Source organism: Cololabis saira, chromosome 23 (genome assembly GCF_033807715.1).
Source record: "Cololabis saira isolate AMF1-May2022 chromosome 23, fColSai1.1, whole genome shotgun sequence".
NCBI classification, from domain to species: Eukaryota; Metazoa; Chordata; class Actinopteri; order Beloniformes; family Belonidae; genus Cololabis; species Cololabis saira.
The window spans coordinates 13,942,017-13,957,298 of record NC_084609.1 but is presented as its reverse complement, the minus strand read 5'-3'; the positions used below and the strand labels follow the sequence as shown (position 1 = coordinate 13,957,298).

Here is a 15,282-nt window from a genome sequence, read left to right as displayed (position 1 = left end):
CTAGTGCAGGCATTAGTAGTGCTGGCCAGGCTTCAGCTACACACATACAGTATACCGTACTTTGGTTCAATCGGCAAAACCGAGATATATACATGAAATCTGGTACTGAAAAATGTGTTTGTATCGTTCTGGAGAGAAATAGCTACACTTAATTTTTATTTAAATCTCACCAAAAAGGTTATCACGGCTTTATTCACCAATTAATAGTTCTGCTGTGTGGCAGCTGAAGACTTTTAATAATCACCTCGCTTGAATGTGATTGGTTTGAATCAAGAGTTTGTCAACAGTTACCAAGCCAGGTCACTCTTGAAAAAGAGGTTTTAATCTCAATTAGTTTTTTACCTGGTTAAATAAAAGGATATATATAAATATCTTAGCTTTCCTGCCTTTGACAAGATTAAAATTTTCCTTTTCAAAACTGCTTTTTATATAGAAAACATGATATATATGGGATATATCACATGTGCCAATAATTAAGTGCAATTGTAAGCTACATTAAAGGAGCATGAGGCAGGATTGAGGCAGGATTTATGAAAAAAAATTGTATACATTTTAAGTTTTCCTTAATAATGTCAGATGAAGCGTTCCAAACCAAAAAGAATGAGCCCTCTAGTGTATCTCTCTGTTGCCTTGAACAGGCTGTGTGCTGCAAAATGTGCTGCAATTCCGGGTCGGAATTTCCCGCGCTGTCCTGCAGATGTGACGTCAAATTACTCTGCATGTGCGTTCTCCCCGTTCTCCCGTGCCGGCTTCACTGTTGGCTGCAGTACCCCCGACGGCCGTTGTGGTGAAGGTGGCGCTAATGAGTCTCATTTCTTAGGAGCCTCATGCTCCTTTAAGTGCAATTCTAAGCTACATTAAGTATTTCATATTTTAATGTCAACACAGCCATCAGTCAACTGTAGCACCATTCATGTCGTATTCTAGTTAGGATGAGATGCTGCGGGAATCTTGGTATTGGCTTTTGTTACAACAAGACAGCATAAGGAATACACAGGAATGGGAGTGTTTTTGTTACAACAAGACAGCATAAGGAATACACAGGAATGGGAGTGTTTTTGTTACAACAAGACAGCATAAGGAATACACAGGAATGGGAGTGTTTTTGTTACAACAAGACAGCATAAGGAATACACAGGAATGGGAGTGTTTTTGTTACAACAAGACAGCATAAGGAATACACAGGAATGGGAGTGTTTTTGTTACAACAAGACAGCATAAGGAACACACAGGAATGGGAGTGTTTCAGGTCACTGTCAGCTACCGTTGCCAGCTATTCTGAACGGAACAGGAGCTCTGCTGAGGCTCTTTTTGGGAGTTGTGGGAACAATGGAGGTTTATTACAATTTATGAGCACCAATACTGTGGATATATGATCTTCACAAACTGTCAGTGACAGATAAGCAGGAGGCGCCTGGGAAAACAAACCACTGACTCACTTACAGACCGAGTGTCAAGGCGATTGACACTGACCAGGTAATCAAACTACCCACTGGTGAGCTGGCTGAATGGCATAATACACACACAGTTACTGTATTTCAGTGTGAGACAGGGCTATCATGCAACCAGATGGGTGAGATGTCTAAGAATAGATAAAAGGAGCGACACACAAAGGGAATTCTGGGAACATGCACACCGACAAAAGTGTGACGAATTTCTGGCAGATTAGTTACACGTGCTTCATGCTGCCATAAGTATACAATAACACAACCTCACACTGAAAAACCGCACACAAAACAAACACAACCTGCCTTTGATGCTCAACAGGATCATTTCTGAGCTCTTTCATATCGCCACATATGGTAATTTACTTTTTGGCATTGGCCACTTCAGAGTTATGTAAACTACCGTCTCCCTTGACCAGCCCGAGCCTTTTCCTTCACGTGGGTGATTCTGTGAGGTGGAAAATTCACAGATTATCTGTGTAGCCCACTGCAATACAGTCAAATCTCAAGATGACTCAACATATAATACCGTAACAAGCCGGAAATACTGGAAGACTGAGGCAAAGAGACATTTATTACTGTACTACAACATACCAACCTTATTTCCAAACAAATAAATGTTTAGAGAAGCTATCATTTACACGATATAAATTACTTTTTCAATTATAGTCAGATGTCTGGCTTTTTTTTTTCAGTTTTGTTTTCAGTGAGGAGTTGAGCTGTTTCCTATTCAGTAAAGACCGGAATTTAGATTTCTGTCTTTATTTTAAGTTAATTATACCAGCTTTCTTTCTAGCTTTATACAAACAGGAAAGTGGTATTGATCTGTTCATTTCATTCTTAGCAAAAAGGCAGGAGGAAGAAATAAAGAGGCCGTGTGCCTGCATCACGAAGTTTTACTGCATGAAAGGAGACTTAAAAAATAGCTGTAAAGTGGCTAAAAGAACCACCAAGTAAACGATGTGAGGTTTACAATGACCAAAACTGTCATTTAGCAGCCGTACCGTATCCTTTCCCTGCCTACTGGCTATGAAAACCAGACCTTTTTGTGTTCGTCTGGATTTCATTTCTTCATTCAGCTTTTATTGCATCAAGTTTGGGGATTCTGCAGGTGAAGTTGCTCAGCTCACCTCCAACATCTCTCTGCTTTTATGATGCAATTCTGGTGCAGACGCTGTCAAAAATATTTCTTCCAAAAAATCTTTACTTCCAAGAATGGCTGTTTCCCTGATGTCAGCCTCTCCTCCCAAACAACGGGTTAGTAAAGTTTATTTCTGCTGAGACAACAGCGTCAATGTATCACTGTCGTCAGAAAGGTGGAACGTTGAAACCAAACGCAGCAACTCCCATGAAGCACAATATCCTACTTCTTTACCAGACGCCAACTCTCGTACAATCTCTCTTTTAAATGAATGTGCTTCCTCAAAAGAGTCAGTACATCCGGTTGTAATGTTTCCATGAAGCACAGTTAATTTAAATAAAGCATTAATAACTATTGTCATAACATGTGTTGAGTTATTTGTGTATGGTAAATGTAATGTGGAGAAAAGGCCTTAGTTTATAGTTTTAACATTGTTGGGAGTGAGAAACGCACAAAATCTGATACGAGCAGGTCAGTCAGATAGATGGATAGATAGATAGATGGATAGATGGATGAATGTATAGATGTATAGATGGATAGATAGATGGATAGATGGATGAATGTATAGATGTATAGATGGATAGATAGATGGATAGATGGATGAATGTATAGATGTATAGATGGATAGATGGATAGATAAGGTAAGATAAGAATAAGAAATCATTTAATAGTCCCACAGAGGGGAAATTTGCAGATTACAGCAGCAAAGGGGATAGTGCAAAAAACAAGAGGCATCAACATCACACAGTAATAATAAAAACACTATAAACAGTATATACAATAAGAAGAAGAAGAAGAAGAAGAAGAAGAAGGAGAATAAAAATAAATGATAAGAAATACTAGTATGTAAAAAATAACAGATGGATATTTACAGATGTTATTTACATAATTGCACGTTGCAGAGAATGATATTGCACATTATCTTCTGGTTTGTATATTTATTGTCAGATGGATGGATGGATAGATGTATGTATGGATGGATGGATGGATGTATGTATGTATGTATGGATGGATGGATGGATGGATGGATGGATGGATGGATGGATGGATGGATGAATAGATGTATAGATGGATGGATAGATGGATAGATGGATAGATGGATAGAGAGATAGAGAGATCAAAACTGCTGTGTGAGTGTGTGTTCTGGGCAGTTTTCACTATCAACAGCAGCTGCCAGTCGCACTTGGGTGTCAGGCTGCTGGCATTCTCTCTCTCTCACACACACACACACACACACACACACACACACACACACACACACACACACACACACACACACACACACACACACACACACACACACACACAGAGAGAGAGAGAGAGAGAGCCCTCAAATCAATACTCTTCTCTCTCTACATACACATGCTCCAACACAACAGCGCTTTTACACCACAGCAAAAACACACACTTTGTGTTGCTGTCTGTGAAATACAATTGCAGTAATTGCAGCTGAGATTCTCCACCTTTATCAGGACATTTATAAACATGAATGTAAATCAGAACTGTCGCAATGTAGCCAGTCTGACCCATGAGGGCTACCCAAACATGTCAAAACAGTCACTATACATGTGTATGTAAAGAGCGACATCCTGCCCCAGCATCCTCCCTCACCCCTCACTCACCGGTACGAGGTCTGCTTTCTGAACGCCAGTCCCCGCAGCTTGTCCTCCAGCGCGTCCTGCTCCAGGTCGGGCAGGCTGCTGCAGCAGCCCACGGCCGCCTCCGCGGAGCCCACGGCCGCCTCGGAGTCGCCCCCGTCGGCTCCCAGCGCCGCCGGGCGGCCGCCGCCGCTGCGGTTCTCCGCTCGGGGGTCCATGCTGGCCCGGGCTGGACCCCCCGCTCCCTCCCCCGGCGTGTGGCGAGGCACAGACGCCGGCGGTGTCCGGTGGAGAAGAAGGAGTGAAATGCTGGCGGGGATAAATAATGACACAAGGTTGGTTGGTTTTGTTAAGCTGCTGACTGACCGCTGTGGTCTGTATATATAGCAGGTACGGCGGCACGCACAGCCGCCTGGACGACAGGCTGAACTGCAGCATGAGGCTCCGGGTGACGGCTGGAAACAGCAAGCTGGCGGAGCCGCGGCGGAAGCAGGAGGGCGACATTTCAAAATAAAATACAACTGTTTTTTGTTGTGTGTTTTTTTTTTTTTTTTTTTAGTTTGTTTTGTAAATAAGATCTACCCTTAGCGAACACATGTCCCCAAAGGCTTTAAGTCTGAAGGAACCCTTTTTTAGATTTATTTTATTTTATTTTAACTCGCTGGCGTTGGGTTTCCTCCCGCCCTCTTCTCCCCTCTGTGGGGATGCTGGGGGCCTGGGTTCCGGGTTCCGGCACGCACACACACACATACACACACACATAGCCACACAAACACACACGCACACACACACATACACACACACACACATAGCCACACAAACACGTACACAGACACACATAGCGACACAGACATATACACACACACACACACACACATAGCCACACCGACATATACACACACACACACACAGCCACACCGACATATACACACACACACACACACACATAGCCACACAGACATATGCACACACACACACACACACACACATAGCCACACAGACATATGCACACACAGACACACACAGCCACACCGACATATACACACACACACACACACACATAGCCACACCGACATATACACACACACACACACATAGCCACACCGACATATACACACACACACACACATAGCCACACCGACATACACACACACACACACACACACACACACACACACACAGTCACACACACATAGCCACACAGACATATATACACACAAACACACACACACACACACACACACACACACACACACACACAGACATATACATCGGCCCGTTCACCTGCATTCTCGCTCTGTAGTTTTGGGGGTTAGTTAGTCGTGGTAGCTTAGTTTAGTTGTGATTGGGTCCCGGGACCTGGGACGGTTGCTGCTCATGCTTCTGCCTGTTCCGTGTCGGTTTCGTGTCTGTTTTTTTTTTCTCTGCTTTTTTTTTTTCTTTCTTGCAGATTTCCAGTGCCGGATGTGCACCTTCCTTTTTTTTTTTAAGTTAAGTCTGATGGATCCTAGAATTGGACTAGAATCTTTTATTTTTGTTGCCAAATTTCCTTATAGAAATAGAAAAATGGTCAACACTTCACATCCTCTCCCAGATTTGCTTATTTTTATTCATACTAATTCTTTTGGCGTATTTTTTGCACTGTTACCATTTCGTTTCTAATTGATACTATTAAAGTAATTTTCAAGTTAAGCCAGCATAGACTAAGGTTTTGCATCTCTATAGGTAGTGGCAGACCCCTGTGATGCTGTACAGGATTAAACAGGTAAAGAAAATGGATGGATAGATGGATTTATCATTCACAACAGTTTTTCATCATTAAGGTATTGATCTTAAATAACAATATTTAGTCAAACCTGAACTCATATAGAATTCTTGAGTCACTTACATTCAAACGTGTAATAAATCATTGTACAGGATTAACCTGTTTCCAGGCTAAGTTTGTTCAAAAGACGTCATGAGGCCCACAACAAGCAAGCAAATATCCTAGTTAGAATTGATTACAAATAAATAAATACAACTTTATTTTATAATATTTGACCGGAAGTTGGGAAGCCTATTTAATTATCTGACATGACAAACGTTGAAAAAAAGAAAAAGAAAAAAAGCGCGACCTACTATCAGGGACGCACGATTTACATGTTTGTTTATGCCGGTGTATCATCCACCTTTACGTTTGACCCCCTCTGTCCATCCATCCATCACTCCATGCATGCATCCCTCCATCCATCTATCATCCATCCATCCATCCATCCATCTTAGGGGACAAGCAGTGTAGCATTGTGGGATATTCCCTCTCCTCGTTTTGTGCAGCATCATGAGTCAGAAAGTAGGGCAGAGGGTGAGCATACTCTCAGGAACACATGCACGCTGAAACTATCTCACTCTGAAAGAAACATCTCTCTCTCTCTCTCTCTCTCTCTCTCTCTGGAGAGAAGAGCTAGCGCTCTCTCACACACACACACACACACACTCCCTGTACACTCTGTATGATATTATGTGATTATGTTGCTAACATTAGGGATGTACTTATCTATTTATAGTCATAGCTACATCAATACATCAATTCAATGACCAATCCAACAGTACTAATATAATATGAAAACAATCACACATTCATACATAGCCTGGTAGATCAGACCCACACCCTGAAAGATGTACCCACAAAGCAAATTTGCTAGCGGTATCTATAGATTTCCAGCCTAATCTATATATGTAATCATCTATATATCTCATAAAATGGCCTTTTGTGGTCTATTTTAACAAGGGGAATGTGATGTTTTTCATTTACATAGTTGAACACAGAAATAAAAATATGAAATGTCCTATTACTCATAGTTATTCATTTTGTATTTAAAAATAATTATCAAATCATAATTGCAGTTCATATATCATGATGATAATCGTGATTTTTTTCTTTGCCCCTAATTAACATCTTTCCTCCTCCATCATGTTACTGCGTTTCTTGTTTTGAAGGAATGTTTAGATGCGTAGTGATAGCAGCTGATATGGCTGTGATCTCTGATCTGCTTTCATGTTTTGCATTTACTATTGTGAAAAGGTTTTGTTCAGCAGACATTTAATAAAGTAGCAGTCAGTGGAAAACAACTGGCATGCAGACCGCAGGCATGCATGTCCTATATGTTGCTATGAAGAAAAAAGCTAATCTGTCAGACTTTGGGCAGTAGGCTATATCATTGTAATAATCAGAGGTTTTTATTTTTGAACAAGCTTGCTGGAAACATAGTTGCTCTTCAAACAAGTTCCTCTGCTGATAAATGAGCCACAACTACACTTCCTCTCTGACTGGGTTTCTCTCAACACAGCCTCTCTGGACTGGGTCTGATTTCCAGGGAATTCCCAGAATAAACAACATTTGTGTGAAATGTACCCATTTGGAGTAAAACAAAAGATACAGCACTGACATCACAGTCTGTTTTGAGGGATTTGTTTTATAGGATGCCATCATGGCTGCGCTAAGTCCATTTAAGGAAATCTGGGAATCGAGGCATCTGTCCCTCAGGTGAAAAATCTCTGTTGAGTCTGTGCAGCTCTGTGGCCGAGTTTGACTTTTGAGCTTCACTGATATCCAATTTCAAAACTATGAGACAGAATAAGAGTGTCCCATAACTTTGAACTAAAGTAATGCTCTGAACTTTGGGAAACCTTCCCATTTATTTTTCAATAAATGTGATTAGATTTCCAAAAAATGCCTCCACTTTTATTTCTAAGCAGTAGGATTTGGAAGATCTGTGGGCGAATGGGCACATTTTTCATTTCTACATTGTGTTATCATTTCAACTGATAGACTTTAGATCTTCTAAGCTACTAAACTTTACTATAAGAGGGATTTTTGTTGGTGAGGCTCTCTTTGGGAGGCATTTGTGTAGGCTAGTGTCAAAACTCTCTGGAGATGGGTTTTTACCTCTCTGAACCCTGTGAGCATCTATATCTCATCTTACGGTGTTAGCACTGATTCCTCACATTAAGAAGGTTCCTGGTTCAAATCCTGGTGTCTTTCTATGTGGACTTTGCATGTTCTCCCTGTGCATGCATGGATTTTCTTACGGCACTCCGGCTTCTTCACAAAGTCCAAAAACATCAACATCAGAAGAATGTCTTGATCTATAATTTATAACACACACATTTTTTTATGCTGTTATTTAAATCAGCTTTATGAAAATTGGTACCCAGGACTGGAACTTCATTGCTGCTGTTTTTCTATGAGCATGAAGCTGTCGGACCGTGTATTGTTTTGTTGTGAGGCGCTCCTGCTGGATCTATTTTGGGACCCCTTCTTGTTGTGATACAGAATATAGAAGCTCCTCTGACAGCCAGCGTGTCAACCATGAAGCTCCCTTTTGCCCTAATAGAGTTTGGTCCAAACGTTATTTAAAGTTGCAACTCGAATACTTTGAAGTTAACAACTAATCGGCTACGTTGTGAATCTATAATCTATAATTTCAATCAGGTGGTTTCTAAAAAAGCAAAACACAGGCAGTCCTTTAAAGAAGGAGCATGGTATTAATGCTTTCCTATAACTGGAGGATCATAGCATGTAAAGACACACTGAACCTCAGATGTCTTGTTTTATTGCACAGACAAACAGCTACATAGAAAATGTTTACAGTATATAAGTGTTGTACGTCTGTGAATGGCTGAAAAACACTTTGAAAAGTGTCTTTAGTAGAAGCTAAAACAAACTTACTGGATCAAGCTAAGATGTTTATTTAAAACAATCTGTTGCATTTCAACTCATCTTACATTCTTTTTTCTTAAATCACAAAGCTTGAGTTAAAAAGGTTCTTAAAAAAAAAAATCCCCCAAAATTGATCAGAGTGAAATCATGTTTCACCTTTCAAAGAATGCAGTTTTATTGTTTACTGCCTCACCACAGTCAGATCATTGCATATATTTATATAATTTTTACTCAAAATTACACAACTTTATAAGGTCAAGAGATTCACAAGAGGCTAACTCTGGAGGAACATGTGTGCTGGGGTTGAGTAACTAAAACCACCTGCTGTGAACATAGCAGTACCGACATGGGTGAAAGAGGAACTTGCGTATTGTGTCCTTGTGTAATTTTGACCAAAGCGTGTTGGTAAACTGACTTAACTTTGGAAAACAAGGTAATACGATGTCTCCTTCAAATGGCCCACTGGTAACAAGGTAAGCCCTAAGCATGACCTGTCAACCCTCGCGCAGAACATAAAATTAAGTTTCATCAAGTAACAGTCCTCATTCAAAAATACATTCGACTTGTTAAGATGTTTATTATTAACCTCTCAAAGTACAAAAGGTTATCTTCTAATGAATCTTCCTCAGTCTTTTCTTCTTATTCTTTCTTTAGAAATTCTACTAAGCAGTTTTTCTTAGGTTTCCTGTTTTTCAGAACTCAACATGACTTTCATTTTTTTTTATTACATTACATTACAAACTAAGAAGAAATGCTTCCTGAAAAGACGTTGCACTTTTTTCATTACCCACTTCTTGTTCTGCGGTCGTAAGTTACTTATTCTGAATGTTGACAACTTTACCACAAGAAAACACACCATCTCGAACATCATGCTTGATGCTTTTACTAAGGAAAATACTTTATTTATTTAAAAAGCAAGAAGACAAGAGACAATTCAGACCACATTTACACAGGAATATCAAAGATATGAAATTTGATTTAGAAACATTTTCTTAACTGGCTGAGATCTATGATGTAACTGGAAGATATTTTACATAAAGCAAAAAAGAAAAAGAACAGAAATCCAACCGGTCTGTCTTGTTTACAAAGATCTTTCCAACAGAGCCTTTGCAGACCGAGCAGAAGGGAATGTTTTCTACAAAAACTACCGTCAGTGCATCCCATTAACATATACAAAGCTTTACAGATGAAGCCACTGATCTTGAAAGTGACACATGTTTCAGTATCAAAACTGGACAACACCATCTGTCAGCATTTTTATTCTGCAACTGTTTCTTTGCACTTGTATTTACAGCGTGTTTTCTTAAAGCTTAAGCATGAAAAGAAGAAGAAAAAAACCAAAAAAAAAAAACTTCTGCTGACAGACTGTACACATGATCTCGAAACAAACCAAACACCGACATAAAGTCAACTCCTTTTCTATATGGGAAAAGTATTTTTGACGGATGCTGAAATGTAGCAGGGGAGAATTGTTGAAGGTGATAGCTTAAGTACAAGGCCAAAGCATCATAGTATTTAAAAGGGAATTATCATTCAGATGCTTTTGGGTTTCCAAAGGAGCAGTTCATCATTTGAGGAAATACTCAGTTTAATTTTAACGTCCAGAATATGACAGGAAGCACTTCTATCCTGACAACACTAATCTGAAGTACCTTAACATAAAGAACACACAGTTAACATGGTTCGGTGGAGACTTTCCGACTAAAACTCATTTTGGTTGTCAACCAAAAATTAAATACGTTTAAAAAGGACACCAAGTATCACATAATGACTTCTGACCTGCACACAGTCAAACCATTATATAAACAGAAGAGAACTTAGGACATACATGTGAAAATAAGCTAAAACCGTTAACAAATGTCAAATACAAACATTTATGGAAGAAAAGTACTGCAAAGTAAGCTGCTTTTCTACCTTTTTTTTGTATTTACTGTGAAAAACGGGGAGATATGAACACGGATGGAGCTGAAGATGAAGCTAACCGATAAAAATATCAACCGTGTTTTTATGGGTGCGTTGATATGTGTGAAATGACGATATTTCAATCTATGGACTTTTTAAACATCTAAAAATATTAATTTAGAAAACTCTTGAGATTTTGCAAATGAGCCAGAAACAAAGCCTCATGTCACATACATTTGATTGAGATAAAGTAAATATGAAAAACATATATATATATATATATATAAAAGAATAAAATAATAAAAACATAAAATACAGTTTGAACACAAGCATGTATCAAAATGGGGTGAAAAGAAAGGAAATAAAAATATTTAACAAATAAGTTTCTATAAATACAGAAGTCGTCATCAGTGTCCTTTACAAAGCCTCAAGTGATATTTTAAGATAATTTTCTCTGGAATAATTGCCGCACTACTTTCAAAGTGATTTTTTTTTCTTCTTTTTCTTTTTTTTTTTTAAATAGTGTCTCAAGCTGGGTTAATTAAGGCAACCAGCTGACTCGTGAAACTATCAGTGCAACTTTAATTCAGAAATAAAGGCCACCAGTGCCTCCGTTTTTACATCTACCGTTACAGTGTATCTGATTGAGCAGAGATAGCGTCAAACAAAAACCTTAATCAATCAGCACTGAGAGCTGCTGCACGAGGCTCCAGGACACCGAGTATGCTCCAAACCGGGGGCGTTAACTTTAAACTCACGAGGTCTCGTTTACCGACCTCTCCAGCTCTATCACTTTACTTCTGCTTTCATTCGCCCTCTGCTCCAGAGACCTGGGAAGAACAACACAGAGGAGGGTTCAGATGCTGGAAAACACTGTCAAGACTGATGAATCTGAAAAGTTTGATTTGGGTCCAGTGATTGTGCTCATTTGCAGGAAGTGCAGTATTTTTAGTGTACCTTTGCAGGTCCAGCAGCAGTTTTTTTTGTGACTGCGTTTCGTTGATTTTATTCCTGAAAGGTGGGTGGGTTTCCACCCTGTTGGGTTCCACCATGACTTTTTGCTGTTCTGAGCGACGCCATGCTGCCATGACGACGGCTGGCGTGTCCTCCCACTGGTCGGGGTATTCGCCGCCCAGGCCAAGGAGCTGCGGCTGTTCGTCTTCGAAGGCTGATAAAAGACTCCTGGACTTCACTAAAATGGGAAAAAAGGCTTATTTTTGTAATTTGTTCTTTTTTAAACAATCATAATGTGTTAAAGTGTGTTTTTTTAATTATTCAAAACAGAAAGCACCACAACAACAAAAAACACAAAGTTTATTCTCTGTGTGTGTGTGTGTGTGTGTGTGTGTGTGTGTGTGTGTGTGTGTGTGTGTGTGTGTGTGTGTGTGTGTGTGTGTGTGTGTGTGTGTGTGTTGGGTTCAGGATGGGAGAGGAAAGAATTTGATTGTTATGAAAATTATATCTGCTCTCTATTTCAAAAGTGAGTGTGTGTGTGTGTGTGGGAGGTAATGGGGATGTAGTGAAAGGTCAACTCCTCAAATCAGTCTATGTAGCCGTTACTGCTGAGATGTAGGTGGAATCTGATTAGTGTCAATGTTATAATGGACTTCCACAGTTTTATAGCCAGGAACTAATGAATCATTACGACAAAAACAGGGCAGATCCGGAAAGCTGAAAACTCTCTAACGGTGACTTTATGCGTGTTTGTCTTCTCCCAACAATGCATGAAGCTTCATTAGCCTGTTTTCTCATATAACTGCAGGTCAATAGTATGTGACAGAATAAACCAGTAAACATGGATATAATTTTTTTTAAAGGAGAGACATTTATTGTTTATTCAACAAGGGCTTTCAAAAATAACATGGACAGATTTGCTTGTAAAACTAAGTGACTACAAATCACTCAGTTACAGTCATTTTTCAAACTAATTGTTTAACTCAATGAGTGCCATGGGGATCGCTGTCATTTTATCAGCCATTAAAGCCCAATTAAAAAGGGAAGAAACTTGCCAATGTGTAGTCCAAGCAGTTTCATATTTCTATGACTATAGTTGGAAACATTAAGACGCGTAAATTCCATGGGACAACAGCCACCTTCACAGGACATAGATTCAAGAAAAAATGCATTCCCATGTTTATTAAAAGATGCTGCAGAGGATGCCAATGACGGTACTGAATTTTCTTTGGGCTCCAAGATAGAAGAGCCCGGAGGACCCCACTATGAAAAGAAAAACAAAAGCCAGAGAGTTGCTGGGATAATATTCTCCGGGCCGATGAGAGAAAACTCTTTGGCTTTGTGGCAAACCACATCAGCTCCGTGTTTACAGACAGAAAATTAAAGCTTACACAGAAAACTGTACAGACTGTTAAACAGGGATGGGGTTTGGTTAGCTTTCTGGGTCTGAAGTTTTATCAAAGCATCCTGGAGTGAAATATACAGCCGAGTGTCAGGAAGCTTAACCTCAGTTGGACGTAATTGGTCGCCTTTGGCTGTAAAAATAGCCCGCTATGACTCAATCTTACTAAACGCTTATGAAAACTTTTATATTTAGCTGAATCAAAAAACAAAACAAAAACAACAAAAAAAAGATGTTAAAAAACTGCTTCATAGAGTAGTGTTTTCGTTTTGTTTCATTTAAAGGTACCAGCAAATCCAATAAATCTGTAACTATAGGATCCACAGGGAGGTATTATCGTAAAGTTGTTTAAAATGAGTGTAAATGAGTGTTGAACATGTGTGTAGTTTACTAGTTTGTGCACCCGACGGTGTGACTACCTGTGGCTGTGTAGGACTCTTGGACAGCCATCTGTTTGGACGCAACGCCTGGTTCGGTGATGGTTGAGCACGGATTCAGACTGCTGGGATAAAAACTCCCCAGAAACAGAGCGAAACACAAGACGACCACCTACAGACAGACACAAGGAGCAGCATGGAAGAAGAAGGAGAAGAGGGAGGGTGTGGATGGATGGAGAGAAGGGTAAATAAATTAAGTCATCACACTAAATGCTAAGCTGCTAATGAATGATGGAAGCAGATGTTTCCAATTCAATAATCAATGTTCCGACACCACAATCTGTCATTAGTAGACACACACGCATGCTCTCTCCCTCTCTCTCACACACACACACACACACACACACACACACACACACACACACACACACACACACACACACACACACACAAGTACCATTAGGCATGATGATGTCTGGGTGCCAGCCGCCCTGCAGGACTTGTGGACTTTCCTTGCAACCGCCGCCTGCAGAGACTGCAGCTGCTGCAGCAGAGACCTGGAGAGAGACACACACACACATTAAGACACAGAAAACCAAAAGCCCATAAGACACACACACACACACACACACACACACGCACATTGCATATTCTGAGTTGTCTTTTTCTACCCTAACTCTACAGTAAATAGCACTTTACAAGAATAAAAGCCAAACTCAGACCATAATGTGGTGACAATATCTCTTGTCAAAATGTTTTTTAAATCCAGCACAAACACAACAACTTGTAATCAGAACCCAACAACAGACCAGAACATATTCATTAAATATAAACATGAACATAAATATCCACGGCATCCAACTTTCACTTGTAATCTGTTGGTGTCTGTTAACCATGATTTGGTTAAAACAGAATTATTCCTAAAAAAAGGTCTTTGTTCAGTATTTATACTCCTGTGTAGACAAGAATCGGGCTCTGGTGCTGCAGCTTGATATTTTTTATTTTTAGTTTTATATTCCCTTCCACTGGAGAGCACTCTCTCTTACTGCTCCAGGCTTAAGAAGATCAAATAACAATGTAATTGCCGTTTAATTGTGATAAATTACATCCATTCTCCTCTTTCATCCATTTGCATTATGCTTGTTACCCATAGCCTTATTAATGTGCATATTAAAAATGAAAAAGGGCACTAACAGCACACCTTAAAAGTCGGTATGAGGTCAGTCATTTTATTTCTGCTGTGGAGAACATGTTTACATGGATATTTCATAGTCTGTTCAACAATAGCTAAAGTAATTTCTTTAAATCTTTAAATGCTCCGTTCTCGCTCCTGTCCCTTTAAGCCCCGCATCTTAAAACTACCATGCTGCTCAAACTGGCCAGCTGATTGGATGAAAAACAGTGGCATGAAAGATACCTGCAGCTGCTTTATTTGTGGTTTGCAAAACACAGCAATAGGCAGGTCCAGTATTATGCAAATACATCACAGGCTAAGATCACTAAAGTAAGAGTGGAAATGCTTCATTTAAATGTTGCACATGCACACAAATGTTGGAACAAAGAGTTCATGTTGGGGCGTGTTAACACTGTGTTTCTTTGATGTTATGTTTTCAATATCAACATAAGCGATGTCATCCAGAAATTGCTAACCGTGCCTTTAAGAACCATGCAAATATAGCTAGCAATCTGTACATAAAGTTGCAGGAACAAAAAGGACAAAGCTACATAACAGCATTAAAATAACATGAAATAATTATCGGTATA

General features: G+C 39.7%; 2 protein-coding genes across 6 annotated transcripts in view; both read right to left on the bottom strand.

The window, feature by feature from the left end:
- The window catches only part of dgki (diacylglycerol kinase, iota), an 85,352-nt gene extending 80,728 nt beyond the window's left edge, over window positions 1-4,624 (bottom strand). For all 4 annotated transcript variants that reach the window (XM_061715116.1, XM_061715118.1, XM_061715119.1 and 1 more), the window contains exon 1: window positions 4,209-4,624. In XM_061715116.1, the coding sequence (XP_061571100.1) occupies window positions 4,209-4,402 (194 nt within the window). In that variant the 5' untranslated portion in view covers window positions 4,403-4,624. The remainder of the gene's footprint in view (window positions 1-4,208) is intronic.
- Window positions 4,625-9,090: 4,466 nt separating this feature from the next.
- creb3l2 (cAMP responsive element binding protein 3-like 2) overlaps window positions 9,091-15,282 on the bottom strand; it is a 32,569-nt gene continuing 26,377 nt past the window's right edge. Inside the window, exons 9-12 of one of the 2 annotated variants that reach the window (XM_061714512.1) lie at window positions 13,976-14,075; window positions 13,561-13,690; window positions 11,743-11,977; window positions 9,091-11,615 (exon numbers count right to left, since the gene is read on the bottom strand). In XM_061714512.1, the coding sequence (XP_061570496.1) occupies window positions 11,540-11,615; window positions 11,743-11,977; window positions 13,561-13,690; window positions 13,976-14,075 (541 nt within the window). In that variant the 3' untranslated portion in view covers window positions 9,091-11,539. The remainder of the gene's footprint in view (window positions 11,616-11,742; window positions 11,978-13,560; window positions 13,691-13,975; window positions 14,076-15,282) is intronic. The other variant, XM_061714511.1, reaches the window with a different exon arrangement.